The 16,227-nt window shown below is 41.4% G+C and overlaps 1 protein-coding gene across 2 annotated transcripts; it reads left to right on the top strand.

Annotated features, from left to right (window-relative positions):
• The first annotated feature begins 1,725 nt into the window (after nucleotides 1-1,725).
• On the top strand, nucleotides 1,726-14,855 carry DELE1 (DAP3 binding cell death enhancer 1). Of its 2 annotated transcripts, XM_001378041.5 has the most exons (13): nucleotides 1,726-2,864; nucleotides 3,605-3,719; nucleotides 3,850-3,967; nucleotides 6,329-6,473; nucleotides 8,041-8,202; nucleotides 8,441-8,514; nucleotides 8,640-8,736; nucleotides 9,696-9,838; nucleotides 10,046-10,201; nucleotides 10,286-10,378; nucleotides 12,432-12,591; nucleotides 14,003-14,242; nucleotides 14,547-14,855. In XM_001378041.5, the coding sequence occupies exons 1-12, from the start codon at nucleotides 2,834-2,836 to the stop codon at nucleotides 14,239-14,241; spliced, it is 1,533 nt and encodes a 510-aa protein (XP_001378078.3). In that variant the 5' UTR covers nucleotides 1,726-2,833; the 3' UTR covers nucleotide 14,242; nucleotides 14,547-14,855. The 2 variants fall into 2 exon arrangements, with proteins under 2 accessions (XP_001378078.3, XP_007473858.1); XM_007473796.3 differs by lacking the exons at nucleotides 8,441-8,514; nucleotides 8,640-8,736.
• Nucleotides 14,856-16,227: the final 1,372 nt, after the last annotated feature.

Below are 16,227 nucleotides of genomic sequence, written 5' to 3' on the forward strand. Positions count from 1 at the left end.
GTAAGTTGCTTGACCTTTTTAGTTATTAATTTAGCCTTTATAGGTACTTAGCACCTTTTTGTATTAGATCTAAAAATAGACCTAGCTTAGGGTTTTTGCTTCACTATAAATATGAGTTGGGGACTTTTCACTGTTCAGTAAGTAGTTTACAACTTTATCTTCCCCTAAAGTATGCCTAAGTATGGGTGGAGTAATGTTAAAATTCCCAATACCTTCATTTGTTACAATAAGGGAATAGCCTTAACCAAATGTTCTAAGGTAGAGTCTGAGCAGTTTTATTCACACTATGTCTTATCTAAGTCACTGATAAAAATATTCAACAGCACAGATTCAAGTGTAGATCTCTTTAGCAACTTCATTGGAAACTCTCACATTGACATAAAATCATTCTAGAAGACTATTGTCTGAGTCACACTATTTAACCTATTCTGAATCCAGTTATCCCACATTTCTATATATTTTCCACGAGGAAAGTATGAGATTTTATCAAATACTTTCTTAAAATCTAAATGAACTAGGGCAGCTAGGTAGCTCAGTGGATAGAAAACCATTTGACCTCACACACTTCCTAGCTGCATGACCCTGGACAAGTCTCTTAACCCCAACTATCTAGCTTTTACTGCTCTGTTGCTTTGGAATCAATTCCAAGACAGAAGGTGATAGTTGTTTTTTTTTTTTAAAGCAAAGTAAATTATATTTACAACATACCTCTTGAGTCATATATTTTTTACATTTGGAAGGATGGATTTCTTCCTAGTTCAACTCCATTCCTCAGTGTAGCCCAGTCTCCTTATGCCAAGATGATCTACTCAAATGACTAACTCTTCTGAATCTCCCCAGCAGGATTCGGTTTTGTGCATTTTTTTGGAGGAAGGGAACTCACTGCAAAGTTGTCTAACACTTCACCATCTTGGCTCACCTACCCTAATAATTTGCAATTCTTTTGAGAACTTTATCTTTGATCACTTATCCATTGAAGAATACCTCTTGTTCCTAGCTGGGTACTTAATATATTCCTCATACATCTAGAATAGTAAACTCTTATCAGAAATATTTGATACAGATGTTTTTTCCCAATCAACTGTTTCTGGTTGACTGATCTTGCTCACAAAAGCTTTTTAACTTAATGTCATCAAAATTATACATTTTTTCCCCTTTACCTCTAATCCTTATTAAAAAGTTTTCTCTAGGTACAGTTGTGAAATATTATCTTCATCCATTTTCTTCCCAAAATTTTTAGGTGACCTTTTATATTTAAGTTGATCATCCCTAGAAGTCGTTATATAGAATCAAATAATGGTATTAATCCATCTTTTACCAAACTGATTTCCACATGCTCATTTCCCAATGGAATCACAGGGGGCTTGTGTGATTAAGATTTGCTCCTCAGGACTCTATCCCAGCATCCCACTTTGTTCTCACATTATGTCCTTAAGTTTTGGAGATAAAGGTTTTGTGTGACAGCACCCCTCTCTCTCTTTTCCAGATTGCAGCTGGGAAAATATGCCTTTACTCAGGTTTTTACTTTTGTTCTTGTATTTTTCCTACTTGAAGTGATTATTAATAAATCTTATAAAATATAATACTTGGAGTTATTGGATTTTAATTTTAATCTTACAATCTCAAGCCACTTCTTCTCTTATGCCTGAATTACTTAATCAGAATTTACTTTCTGGGGGCAGCTGGGTAGCTCAGTGGATTGAGAGCCAGACCTAGAGATGGGAGGTCCTAGGTTCAAATTTGGATTCAGACACTTCCCAGCTGTGTGACCCTGGGCAAGTCACTTAACCCCCAAAGCCTAGCCCTTACCACTTTTCTGCCTTGGAACCAATACACAGTATTGATTCCAAGAGAAAGGTAAGGGTTAAAAAAAAAAAGAATTTACTTTCTGGTACCCTAACATGCCTTCACTTTCACTTATTCTTTACATATCTTCCACTTAACTAGTTATTTACATATCTCTTTCATTATAATATACAAGGTCAAACCAGGAGCCTTCACCCTTAAGCTAAGTAAACTGGGTTCATTTAATCTTTCTAGGCCACAAGTCTGGGGGCTTCTAGATTCCATGTTGACAGTATCTCTAATAATTCTTCTTCCTCCTCACACCCTAGAGCTGTGTTTGCGAACCTATAACACACATGTCTGCACTGACACACCGAGCCATTTTTGATGATACAAGGCTACATGCAGGCACATACAGAGAAGTATGGGGCTGCATGCTGAGAAGGGTGGTTTTTCTCTCGAAGTGACACCCCCCCCCCCGAGTTATGCTCAGTTTTTTGGCGAATTTTGACACACTACGCTCAAAAGATTGCCCATCATTGCCCTAGAGTGATAGCTAGAGACTCTGCTATAGCTTAAGTCTTTTCTTTCCGGGGCCTGCTTCTACCATCACGTCAAATAGCAGGTGCCGTGACCACGCCCCCGCCACTCCCCTCAGCCCACCCACTCAGGTCCATCAGATCTAGGCTATTCTCTCCACGACCTATGATGTCGATGATACTTTCTCCAGGATCTTCCGCCACCATTCCTTACTTCGAGAGCCCGGAGATGTAAAGAGAATGATACCTATAGAAAGAAACTGAGGCTGGGGCCTTCTTGTCCTTGCCTTAAGTCACCTCCGGAACAGAACAGTTACCCTTCCACCCTAACCCTTCCCTTCCCTTCCTCTCTATGGAGTTTTTTCTTCCGGCTGGGTTCCGCTTTCTGATTAGCCAGCGGAGCTACTTCCGGCTATTCTCCCTCCTTCCCTCGCAGTTATCGCGATTATGCATCTTTTTCTTCACATAAATGAAGTTCTCTCCGTGCTGCGCTTTGTGACCGTGACAACATGTGGCGACTCCCAGGGATGCTGGGCCGAGGTGAGGGGGCTCCGATCTCATCTCCGCCATGTCGCAGAACCCTAACAACTGTAGACGGAGTCAGAGCGGAAAACGTGGGGAAAACCCGAGAGGGATTCCCCCCCCTCCACCCTGATGGAACGGACTAGTCCTCAGTTAGGGGCGGGGCCTTGAGGGGAGAGCCACGCGTGTGGAGTTAAACCGAATTGTATTTTAACTTTATGACCTTGGGCAAATTACTTGACCTTTTCGGTTTCCTCTTATATAAAATGGGCATAATATTTACACTGTCTGATTCACAAGGCCATTGTGTAAAATGGATTTTGTAAACTTTAAACACACTACAATGTAATCATTATTAAGCATAATCAATCAGGCGATTAAATGAGATGATAGTTGCAAAACCCCTCACATAGTGCCTTGCATTATTCTATTTCTATAATGGATGGGAAACTTTCAAGAATTAAATTTTGATTTTACAATTTAGTGGTCTTAAGCAATCAAACTATGGCATGGAAAGAATACTTGAAATAATAATCAAGTAAATGCTTATTCCTTTCCCCCTTATCAAATAGGAAAAGCTGTAGAAGAAGAGCCCAGGGTCAAGGCAGGATCTGTGTGCCAAGGAAGAAAAGACTGAGGGAGACTAGGTCTAGGAAAGAAAGCCCGTGAATCAAGCGGAGATCATTGGGCCGTAGGGATATGGATCACTTTTCTTAGATGTCTTTAGGATATTGCTCACTGTCCTATCTCTCTCTTAGCCCTACAGCACCTGCCTAGGCACAATCTTCGTGGTGTGATTCCTGGGGCTCCTAGCCAGGATGAATCTCAAGTCACTTGGTCACCACAGACCATCCCAGTGCCCAACTATAAAAGGTAAATATTCTAAGAGCTGCCCCAAGGAAGCTACCACATACTACCTTCCCTACTACTACCCTTCTTCCCCAACCTTTCACTAGATCCCTAAAACCACATTTAAGATTGGTTTCTTTTGATTTATGTTTAGGTATAATTCCCATATCCTGGGTGTGGGCAGTGGCCCAAAGTACCAGGGGTGGAAAAATGTCTTCAAGTGGATCTCACGCCGCCTGTCCTGTCACAGAATGTGGGATGCCATCTCCTGGGTATGCCTTGCCTATATCTGCCCAGAGTATATATAGAGTTGAAGTTTTGAAATATGGCCAAGAGATGAAGTTATGAGGTCATCATCAGTATAAGTAAACAAGTAATTTATCATCTGGATCAAATGAGATAATGTATATAAAGTATTTTTCAAACCTTAAAGTACTTTATAATATGAGTAGTTATTATTAGATTAAGTGTAGATAACCCTTGGGGGTGGTGATCAGCACTCTGAGAAAGTTGTTAAAGTGACTCATCAATTTACTTTGACTCTTCCTTTGTTTTAATTCTTTTTACTTTTTCATCTTCCTCTTCTTTTTCCTTCATTTTCTTTCATAGACCTGCCAGTAGTCCCAATGAGCTTTTGTCAACCCTGCTTACCTTGTAAAAAATTTTAATATTGTTCTCTAGAGATTTCGTGTGCATCAAATCTTCCTTCTCCTCAGCAGTCATTACCCAACAACTAACAAGTATCTCTAACACTCCTATTTGTTATTGCACAGTGCCTAACACTAAATTGGCACTTAATATTTGCAGATTGATTGGCTTAGGTGATAGAATCAAACGAAGAAGTTTAAAAAAAGCCTGTCCCCAAAGAACCTAGAGTCTAGTTTGGGAAACTAGCAATACAGGGTAGTATATGCTGAGTAGTAGATACAAGTACTATGAGAAAAAATACACTTTTTTGCCTGACAAAATTTCCACTGCCAGATCAAGAAAATATTAAAGGCAATGACTCTGGTCTCCCTTGTAATCTGACAGTGTCTACCACAAACCCCAGAACATTAAGGGCAACTAGGTGGTTCAGTGGCTAGAGAGCCAGACCTGGAGATGGGAAATCCTGGGTTCAGATCTGGCCTCAGATACTTCCTATCTGTGTGACCCTAGGCAAGTCATTTAGCTCCATTTGCCTAGTCCTTACCATTCCTCTACTTTGGTATTGATTGTGAGACAGAAGGTAAGGGTTTTAAAAAATAATAAAATAAACATTTATTGATTTTAAGATTTTATGCCTAATGAAATAAAAAGGCTGTTTGAATAGAGTCACTGTCCTCTAGGGTCTATTTGTCAGCAACGTGGAATGAATTTGGCATATCTGCAGAAAACACATCCTTTAGCAAGAGGACTCCATAGGCAGTAACAGAGAGAAAAAGCATGTCAGATGATATTTGGGCCCAATCTTAAACCAGGACATATTCTTTCCTTATCCATCCACCTCACAATCTACCTTCCCTAACCAAGGTCTTAGTGTTATGCAGGAGGCCATTCAATTAAAATCTTTCTTTGAGTCCCTGCCCTGGGATATACATTATCCTATGTCAGGGATTCTTAACTTGGAGTTTAACAATAAATTTCAAGGTTTCATAAACTTGTGTGGGGTAATAAAAAATAAATCTTTATTTTTACTCACCTCTAACTGAATTTTAGCATTTCCTTCAATTATGAACATAGGTACAAGCAACAAGGTGACTCTGTGGATGTAGTGCCAGGCTTAGAGTCAGGAGGACCTGGGTTCACATGTGGCTTCAGACAATTCCTAGCTGTGTGACCCTGGGCAAGTTACATAACCTCAATTGCCCAGACTTTACTGCTCTTCTGCCTTGGAACCATTACTTAGGAGTCCATCCCAAGAAAAAAACATAAAGGTTTAAAAAAAAGGAATTATGAATGTAGGGAATAAATATTATTCTGAGAAGGACTCTATAAACTTCACCAAACTGCCAAGAGTTCCATGACACAAGACAAGATTCAGAAGCTGTTTTCTAGGTACTAGAGATGTTGACATTATTTTCGAAATCCAAGCCCCAGCCCGCCTAAAATTTCATTTCCTAAAACATCCCCATGGACTAGATTTATTTGCAATAGCATCTCTTCTATCCTGAAGTCCAGTCCCTTTTTAGAAAATGGGAGCCCCAGGAGCTCATGGGTACCATCTAATTAACACACTTTTTTTTTTAACTAGTTAAGCAAGGTTAGTACTATGCTCAGGGTTACACAGCAAACCAGTATTAACTGGCATTGAAACTGTAATATAAGTTCCACATTTTGTTCATTGATATAAGTAATCAAAGATAGTATTCTTATGTGTAAGCCAACTAGGAGAATGTTTTGACCTTCAAGAGACATGGTAGCCTTATCATTTCCCTACATTTTCAAAATATCGTCTTAGTGGTTATTGAGTCACATGTGCCACATAAAGAGATTCGTGAGGAAGTCATCTTCCCAGGTCGAGCAAAGTGAGGGTTGTCCTAATGGGAAATCATGATCTGTAATAGTAACCCAGATTACAGAGAGATCAATTCATTCCTCTTCCTGCTTGTATCCAGTTCAATTTCTAATAGTTATTTTTTTTCCTCCTTAAGGGAACCCTGACTGTTCTGGCCCTGCAGTTGACCAGGCAAATCCAATTTCAAGCATCGTTACCTGGTTTCCAGAGACAAGAACAATGCTCTTGGCAAAGCTACCTAGACCAGATCCGTGCCTCCCCTTTGCTGTGCCAAGACTTATGTAAGTTATCTCTTGGACATGTAGGAGGAATGGTTCTGGAGTTCCTCTTGGCCAGGATGTAGCTATGGGACACACCCCAGGAAAAGAGCCATCAGCTCTTCCTCATTAGAGGGTCAGAAATGAGGTCAGAGGAAAGTGAATGTGGTAAAGTTATATCCACCCAGGGCGTAGGACACTTCCACCCTTGAAAGCTCTTCTATCCCACTCAGGCAAGATAGGGAACTGGATAGAGGTGCTTAAGGCCTCCTTTGTTTTGTCATCGTGATTTTAAAAGATTTCTTTATATTAAAGTTTATTTTTTTCTATCATCAAGCATTTCCCCCCCATCTTCCACCTTTCCTCACCAAAAAAACAAACAGCCCTCTCATAATATATACATAGTCAAAACAAACTCCCATATTGGCCACATCTAGAATTGTATCTCACTACTTGTTAGCTGTCACCTGTCATTCTAAATCATTGATCTTCTGGAATCTCAATAGAAAATTGTATTAATTAGGGTTCTTATGTTTTCAAAATTGTTTTTACAATGTTAATGTTATAATTTATATTATAATGTTATAATTTACCTGGCTTCCTTTGGGAAATAGCCTCCTACCAACCCTCAGGGCTTTCTAATTTTTTGCCTTTTTTTAATGGCACATTTATAATGTTTTCTTAGTACTTCCTATCTCTGGCCACTCTTCTGTCTCTTCCTAGGCCAGAGATAGGAGAGCCTAGGTATCATATGTGAATGTGAAACCCCCTACCCTCTTTATAATTATAATAATATTAGCCTTTATGATTATTTTTAAAACACAATCATTAGTTTTGAGTTAATAGTCAAATAATATAGTTAGCTTTATAAATTATAAGCATTAACTAAGAAAAAAATTGCTTAGGGTGGTAGTAAGTCTTGCTGACAGGCACTTTGACCTTAAGCCTGTAACCCAAGTGCTCCTACTAAGCCTACCACAACCTGCTGCCTGTAGGACAGTCAGTTAGGAGGTGGAAGACTGCCTTTAGGTGCCTGACATAAGGCATTCAGTCAGGAGTATAGGATACCCATTTTTTAGATGCAGTGGCTTAGGTCAGTCATCCTTAGGTGCCATCTTTATGTCAGAGTACAGGAGATGACTGACTCCTGCCAGGGATAAGAATTGTCAGCAAAAATCAGACCCTGACCCCTTATTGCAGAGGCCTTACAAAGGTGAGGTCCAATAATAGATATTTGTTGCTTTTATGTTCATTCTATTTTAATTTTAACTGTGTGTTCTGTCTTTAATGTGACACTATATCTTCAACTTTCTGGATGTAAAAGAGGCCATCTCCTAAGGCTCAGGGCCTTTGGTCTTGACCAGAGCCCAGCTTTATTGTGAGCCCTTTCTTCATGAGACTATTTCTTTTTGGCTTGGAGACTTTGTTTTACTTTTTGGCATCTGCTAAGTTTTTTACCAGACAGTCATAAGAATACAGGACTGAATTATGCCCAAGCATCCTTGAAACACAATAAAAAGCTGTAGTTCAATCCTGGGCAGGACTTTATACACATTTTGTGTTTTACCACTTTTTTCTTGGCATTTTCTAGGGTTGAGGACAAACATTCTTCCTACAAATACTCCTCCAGCCCCCTGCCCCACATGCCTTGAGGAAGCCTCAGGAAAGCAGAAGGGACCTGACCCTCAGCCCGAGAGTCTTGCTTCCCATAGCTCCAAGAGGACAGCTAGACTCAGGGGTTCTTGTGAACCAGGTAATGAACTTGTCCCTTGGAGTCAGTCAGAGGAAGTCTGAAGTGTCAGGAAAGGTCTGCACTGGTGAATGTTTGCTGCCTTTGGTATGACAGAGCACTGGGTGTCTCTTTGTAACTGCATGCTTCCTGGACTCTGTGTAAAAGGGTGGATCAGAGACATTGATTGCCAGGAGAGAAAGAGCTAGAAACTTGTTCCCTTTGCTATATAGCTGTGTGTCTCTGGTCTTTCTTCTCCCAGAACCTGTTGGCATTGCTTCCTTGGACACTACTGGAGCAGGCCAGCATCATACCACCAGAGAGAGACTGGTATTGGTGAGATGTCACCACTCAGAGGCTTATATTTATCCCCTGAGCAGGAAATCGGGACATTCCCAGGGCCTGGGGAGGGATCTGTCTTAACTATCCAAAACTGACCATTCTGGCTATTTGTTACTCAGGAAAAGGAGAAAACAGAACCTCTTTCCTTAGAGGAAGCCATGTTGTCTTTGCAGCAGCAATTCCAGCTCAGTATTTCCATCGCCTTCAATTTCCTGGGTAACTTATTGCCGTCCTGGGATGAGGTGGGGGGATTAAAAAAGAGAAAAGGCACAAAGCTAATTGAGTGATTTTCTGATATAGAAAAAATACTGAAACTCTGGGTAGGGGAGCTAAATTCCCTGGTATCCATAATGGAAAAGCAGGAACCATGGGATGGCACCATGTACATCCATCCTCTCAAAATACTTGGAGGCCCTGTGCCCACATCTAGAACAAGAGGGATATGCACCCTGCCTTTCATCTAAAGTGACTAAATTTGAGTTATAGTCTCAAAACTGGTAGGAAACAGTTAAATTAGTAGAAAAGTGTTAAGATAAGAGGCTACCTCCTCCTTCCTGTCTTGTTCCCTTCTCCACTCAATTCCCTGCCCTGTGTCCAGAAGTAGTGGACTTTTATCAGTTCTCCCAAAAGAAATTAGGAGATGGTGGCTAGAATTAAATTGGAGGTTAAGTTGAATTTGACTTTTGCCTCATGTCTTTGAATGATTTGAACAGAGAATAAGCTCTTCATCCTGTTCACAATCATTAGGTGTATGTGTTGCATACCTACTGCTCAGCATTGTGAGGTGGTAATATATGATGGATCCCCTGCCCTTGAGAAGCATGCTATCTAATTGAAATAAAGAAAACATAAATAACATGAAACTGTAGACATTATATGTAGACATTATATAACTTAAGTGCCACAAGCAGTGGTACAGACAGAAGAGACTAGGAATTCAGAGAAAGAAAAGATTACATTGGGGGGAAATTGGAGAAGTTGGAGTTTGAGCCAAGCCCTGATAATTGAGCTTGCTATTTGGAATGAAATAAATGTGGCCTTTTCCTTCTCCATTTTCTCTTATACTTCAATATCAAAAATAAGGAAGGTCCCTTTCATCAGATAATTTGTGCCCTGGGTCCTTGGGTTCTTTGGCAAATGTTACAGCGTCCTTTCTGCCCTGTGGTCTCTTACAGGGACTGAAAATATGAGAAGTGGTGACTGTGAAACAGCATACTCTTACTTCCAGAAGGCTGCAGACCAGGGCTATAGTAAAGCTCAGTACAATGTGGGCCTGTGTTACGAGCATGGTAAAGGGACTCAGAAAGACCTCAGCAAGGTAAGTGAAGCCTTTTGATAGATCCCCACTCCTCTGTGCTGGGCCATTAAGAGGGATTAAAGAGGTATGGAAAGTGTGATCTTACACTCTGGGGATCTTCCTGGCCCAGCTGAGAGTAAAGAATGGCCATGGGAGAGTCTCTCACCTAGTAATAGGGAGAGCCTTCCAGAGATAAAACTAGATGTGGTGCCTGTCCATTTGTGCCAGGCAATTTTTTATTACCAGCTTGCTGCCCAGAAGGGCCACCAAATGGCTCAGTACCGCTATGCCAGGTCTCTGCTGAGCGATGAGGCCCCAAGGGAAGCTGATAAGCAGAGAGCAGTGGCTGTGCTGAAGCAAGCAGCTGATGCTGGCCTGAAAGAGGTGAGACTCCAGGCCAAAGAGGGAAGGATCCCAGGCGTTGAGTATGCTGGGGACTCAGAGTCCCTTTTCCTGCTCTGCTTTTAGGCTCAAGCTTATCTGGGGGTGCTGTTAACCAAGGAACAGTTCCAGGATGAGCGAAAAGCCGTGAAGTACCTTTGGCTTGCAGCCAGTAATGGGGTAAGCATGGAATGATACAGGAGCCTGCATCTCCAGAGGCCTATGGAGTTCTGGAAGAGCAGGAATGGGAAGGGAAGGGGAGTAATAATTCAGTTTCTAAGCAGTAAGGAAAAGAACTGGCAGGCAGCACCAGGCTTCAGTGATGCTTAATGAATCAGCTTGTCCTATACTCTCCCTGTATCCAAAGCTGTTTCTCCCTTCACTTCTTGGTTAGCACCCAGGCAGCTTTGCTCTGCATTCTTGAGCAAGAGAATTTTTTTTCCCATTCCATTTGGTGAAGCTATTTTGGCTTAGTGACCAGCATCTCCTTCTATTCCTGTCTTTGCTCTCAAAGAACCTCACAAACATTTCTCTGGGTTGAAATGGACCTGAATTTTCATGTGGTTGGCAAGTCTGCAGAGTCCCCCTGCATATATAAGTTAGGAGGGAGCCCCAGGAAGAAGGCTTGACATGTTTGTCACTTTGGCCAATCACAATGCAGTGACAGCCTTTCCTGTACCCACAGCCCCAAGGCTAGGACTCACCTAACAGGACCATTGCATTAGCCCAAGCATTTATTTATGATGGAACAGAATCTCAGGGTGCATCATATAACTCAGAAGAGGTAGAAATACCTTTAAGAATGTGTGCAGGGGCAGTTAGGTGACTCATTGGATAGATAGAGAGCCAGGCTTAGAGATGGGAGGTCCTGAGTTCAAATTTGGCCTCAGACAATGCCTAGTGGTATTGACCCTGGGCAAGTCACTTAACCCCAGTTGCCTAGTCCTTACCTCTCTTCTCTCTTGGAAATAATAATTCATATAGAAGGTAAAGGTTTAAAAAATGTGCAAAAACAAACCTCATGTATTTCTCATGTGGCTAGAAGAAAGAGTTGTGTTTTTTTAAGTATATTGTGTTTTTATCTGGACTCATGAATTCATTGGTTAGGAAAGTTCTGATAAAGAAGCTCCCTCTCCCCATGCCCATGTGCAGCTGCCTTGTAACTTGGAGAATTGTCAAAGAGAATTGCCTAGGACCAGTGGGAGGGCAAGTACAATAGTATATTGGAGGCTTAATGGGCAAGTTGCCCCAGTTACATAGCTGGTTTAGACTAGATGTTGGATTTGAACCCACACTTACATACTCCACACTGCTTTGTGTATACTTACAGCACATATAAAACAGACCCAGTTCCTGCCCTGAATAGAGAAGAGGGATAGCTGGACAGTAATGGATAGATTGCTGAACTTGGAGGCAGGAAGACTTAAATTCAAATCCTTTAACCTCACTCAGCTCTATCTTGTCATCTATAAAATGGGGATAATAATAGCACCTACTTCCTAGTGTTATGAGGATCAAATGAAATAGCCTGTCTAAAGTGCTTTGGAAGCCTTTAACCCCAATTACCTAGGCCTTACCTTTCTGGCCTTGGAACCAACATGAAGTATCAATTCTAGGACAGAAGGTAAGGGGGTTTAAAAAAATTTTAAGTACTATATGTTGCTACTTGTTATTTATTAATTAGAATTTTTTTTCAAGCATGAATTTTTCTAAAACTAGCCTCAGACAAGATTGTAGGAGCTTTAAGTTCTAGTGTCCTTAGGAGTTGCTCTTTACTCAGACTTCTTACCTATAAGCTTACAGCACCTAGTACTGGGTGTTTGGTATATATTTACACTAGATTTTTAGAATTTCCCCCTGATCTGTGTGTGTTTCAATTCATTCCTTATCACAGTAAACATAGCTGGATGACTTTCTTCCCCTGAGCTCCCATATTCAGGTGGGCCACTTTAGCCTTCATTGGCATCTCTGACCCTGCTGAGGGATGCTCCACGTTCAGTACCTCTCTGGGCTCTCTCTGCTCTGGGGTAGGGCCGCTTTGAGCTCAGATTCCCCTCAATAATCTCTTTGTTGTGGTGATGGGTCACTGGTGTGTATAGGAGGGGTTGGTCCTGGGGCTTGGGTCTTACTTTTTACAATATGGATGGAAATTGTTGGCTCCCAAACCCTTTGCTTTCTTCTGCTTTAACATGAACTGTATCTACTATCTTATGTGTGTGTGTGTCTTCTTTAGGATTCTCAGAGCAAGTTCCACATGGGGATTTGCTATGAAAAGGGCTTTGGTGTCCAGAAGAACCTAGGGGAGGCCATGAGATATTACCAGCAATCAGCTGCACTAGGGAATGAGCCAGCTCAGAGGAGACTGAGGATGCTTTTCTCAGCAGAGCGAGAAGGTACAGTTAGCCCCAGCCCCTTCGCATGTCTCACTCATAATTTCTTCAAGGACCTGAGGATTGGATCCAGCTCAGAGGAGAACACATTTTCACTTTCCTCAGAAACAAAGGTAGTTATCCCTGGTGATGGAGAAGATAGTGACCACTGGTAGTTCCTTTTACTTACTTTTTTTAAACCTTTACCTTCTGTTTTAGTATCAACTCTTAAGACAAAAAAACAACAATTTGAATTAAGCAACTTGCCCAGCCATGTAGCTAGGAAGTGCCTGAGGCCATATTTGAACTCTGGCCCTCCCAACTCCAAATCTGTCTCTCAATGCACTATGCTTCCTAGCTGTCCCTTATTGACTCCTTTATGTCATGTTTTTTACTCTTTTATTTTCTACCTCATACTTTGATAGTATTGTAGATTTTCCATATGTAGTCATAGTTTACATGATCTACATAGTGTCTACAAAGTATTAATTATCCCATTTTTCATGTAGAAGATGCAGCGGCCTGCAGAGCTAAGGTCACTTATAGAGTCGGTGACAGAGTAGGACCAAAACCTAGCCCTTTTGATTCTAGTCCAATAATCTTTCCACTATACCACCCTGTAGTGTTCTGTTGCGTCTGACTCTTCATGACCCTATTTGGGGTTTTCTTGGCAAAGATACTGGAGTGGTTTGTCATTTCCTTCTCCAGCTCTTTTGGCAGATGAAGAAACTGAGACCAACAGGATTAAGTGACTTATCCAGGATCATACAGCTAGTAAGTGGTGTGAGGTCAGATTTGAATTCAGGAAGAATCTTCCTGACTCGATTTTTTTTCCTCAGTGCTCCATCCACTGCGCCAACTCACTGCCTTTCCCATAGTGTTCCAGTCCATGGTGGGAAGGCCTGGTTGCTGTGTTAGGACTTGTTGTTGCCCCCTGTATCTTCCTTCTTTGAGTGAGGCAGAATTATGGAGTTAGGAGTTGCATGTCTCGGGAAGATTTGGGTAGTCTTGGTATGCTGAGGAAGCCAATCTGTGTTGTGTCCTTTAAGGTCCTACACATTAGGCAGCCTGGTGTGGTGGCTAGAGTACACTGGAAGTCAGAAGAACCTAGTTTGAATCCTGCCTCAGACACCCACTACTGGTATTTTTCTTGTACAACATGGTTACATCTTGTTGAACTTCAGTTTCTTCATCTGTAAAATGAGACTATTGGAGTCAGTGGCCTTGAAGGTCCCTTCTAACTCCAAATCTCTGATGCCATGATCCTTTTTTGCAACTTCATAGTCTTAGAAAGTTGCCTGTGGCACCAAGAGGTTACACAGACATTATGTGTCAGAGGGGAGAGGGCTTGTCTGCTGTGCCACACTGCCCCCCAGAAAAACCAAACCAAACCCAAGATTCTGCTCATTGAATAAGAATTCTTCTCTCTCTCCAGCTTTGGGGCACAATAACCCAGCACTTAAAAGTTTGAGGTCCTTCTCTAGCCCTTCTGTCTGTACTCTGGATACAGCCCTAAATGGGGCTGCCCACCTTCCCCATACTTGGAGCACAGGAAACCTTGGACTTCTTGACAGAAACAATCATCTGGGACCCAGCACTAGCACTTCTAGGGCGACAGAACCGGCAAGCCCACATCCTTTTGAGATGCATCTGGTTAAACTAGGATTTGGATAAGGTAAGAGAATAGTTATGGAGCAGTCTCAAGGAGCATAGGCTTTGGGGTGGTTTGAGAGGATAGCAACAAAAATATAAAATAGCCCTTTGCTCTCTTGTGGGAAAACTGTTATCAAGGATAGCATTCTCTAGTTTGGGCTGTTTTGAAATTCACTGCAGAGAGTTGGGAGTGATTCCCATCAACTCTTTTCAGAGCTTAGCAAATTAACATATATATATATGATCTTTTCTGGTCCCTAAACAATAAGGATTCACTTCTTTGTGGCCTATTTGTTTGTTTATTTGTTTGTTGTTTGGTTTGAAAGAGGATTTCCCATCCGAGCTATTCCCTGGACATATCTGCTTGGCCCCATGAGGATCATTTCAGTCCCAAATATGGAAGCTGTAGGAATCCCTCACTGACACTGAACATGGCCTTGGGCCCAAAGGGTATGGAGCTGCTCAATTAGATTCTTCTCTGAAGACCTTGAAGAATCACTATTTCTCTGTGGAAAATGGAGATTGAGTATGAGTTCTGTGAACAAGAAAGCATTGTTTTCCATAGCCTCATTTGGGACATCACATAATATTAAGCTCTCTTAATATTTAATAAAATATGCTGATTAAAACCAGAATTAGGGTGTTTTTTTTTTATCACTTCATCCCTTTGAATGTGAATAGGGAGCTGAATATGAGGCCAGGAGAGAGAGAGAGCATCCTAACATAGCTCCGATTCTTCTATTAGACAATTTAAAGTCACCTGACTAGATCATTGTTCCAGAACAGTATGCATCAAATCTTGTCCCACTGACTTTCTTATTCCGTAACCTAAATTAATGAATTTGCTAGTAACTTTTCTTCTTCATGATATTCATCTGTGTTTAATGAAACATTTGGGTAGGAATTGAGGAAGGATAGCTGGATAGAGGGCTGAACTGATTGATATTTAGGTAGAGAACATTTTGCAAGTTCTCAAGGAGTGTCAGGAAGAAGAAGACGGGGTTATATTGGCATAAAATCCTTTCATATTCCCCTGGGTTGCTTTAAGTTCATTTGTCTCTCCATCCATCCATCCATTGAACTTTACCATAGACCTCTCTCAATAGCTCCTTCCCACTCCTAATGTCTCCCAGAATTCCTTGTGGTTCTGTTAGCACCTCAGCTACCATCATGTCCTGCAGTACTCCTTATTCCCCAGCCATTTTTATAAGTGTTCTCACATATCAGGAAGATGGGAGAGTGGGGCCATCATCACTAGAAAGACTCTTCTGCTCCCCAGCCCCTGTGGCTGCATAGCAAAGATCATCTAGGCCATAATAATTGACATTTATGTAGTACTTCAGGTTTGCAAAGAACTTTACCTACAGTTACTTCTTCTAATCTTCACTAGGTACTACAGGATATTATACCCAGTTTGAAGAGACTCAGAGAGATTAAATGACTAGCTCACAATTACACAGCTAATAAATCTCTGAAACAGAAGATCCTTTCTGACTCCAAATCCAGTGTCCTTTATGCAGCCCTCCACTGCCTTCATCCAGATGAATTTGGACAGCACAGACAGGCCAGGGATCTCTTAGCATTAAAGCCCCATTATCTGATGACTCATCACCCAACCTTTGAAAGGAAGGATAGGGCAGAGAAAGCCTCATCAGCAGAGCCTAGGCTGGACTTTTGGGTGACTAAAGGCTTTTAGATCTAGGTTTCTGGCTGACTTAATTAGTTCCCTGTGCCTCAGCTTCCTTATAGGGGCATATATTTGCCAAGTGCCCCCAGTGTGCCAGATTAACTAAAAAAATTTTAAAAACAAATCCTGCCCAAGTCCTTATAATTGAACTTGCTTTGCCTTTCCAATTCCTTTGGGGTATCATTTTTTTCAGGAACCCAAGGTGGAATGACCAACCTCTTGCTGTACTCCAGATATGTCCTGTGGCTCTAGTGCCCTTGCTCAGACCATTCTTTTTCCCTAAACTATTACCTTCTGTCTTAGATTGATACTAAATATGG

This window comes from Monodelphis domestica, chromosome 1 (genome assembly GCF_027887165.1).
Source record: "Monodelphis domestica isolate mMonDom1 chromosome 1, mMonDom1.pri, whole genome shotgun sequence".
NCBI classification, from domain to species: Eukaryota; Metazoa; Chordata; class Mammalia; order Didelphimorphia; family Didelphidae; genus Monodelphis; species Monodelphis domestica.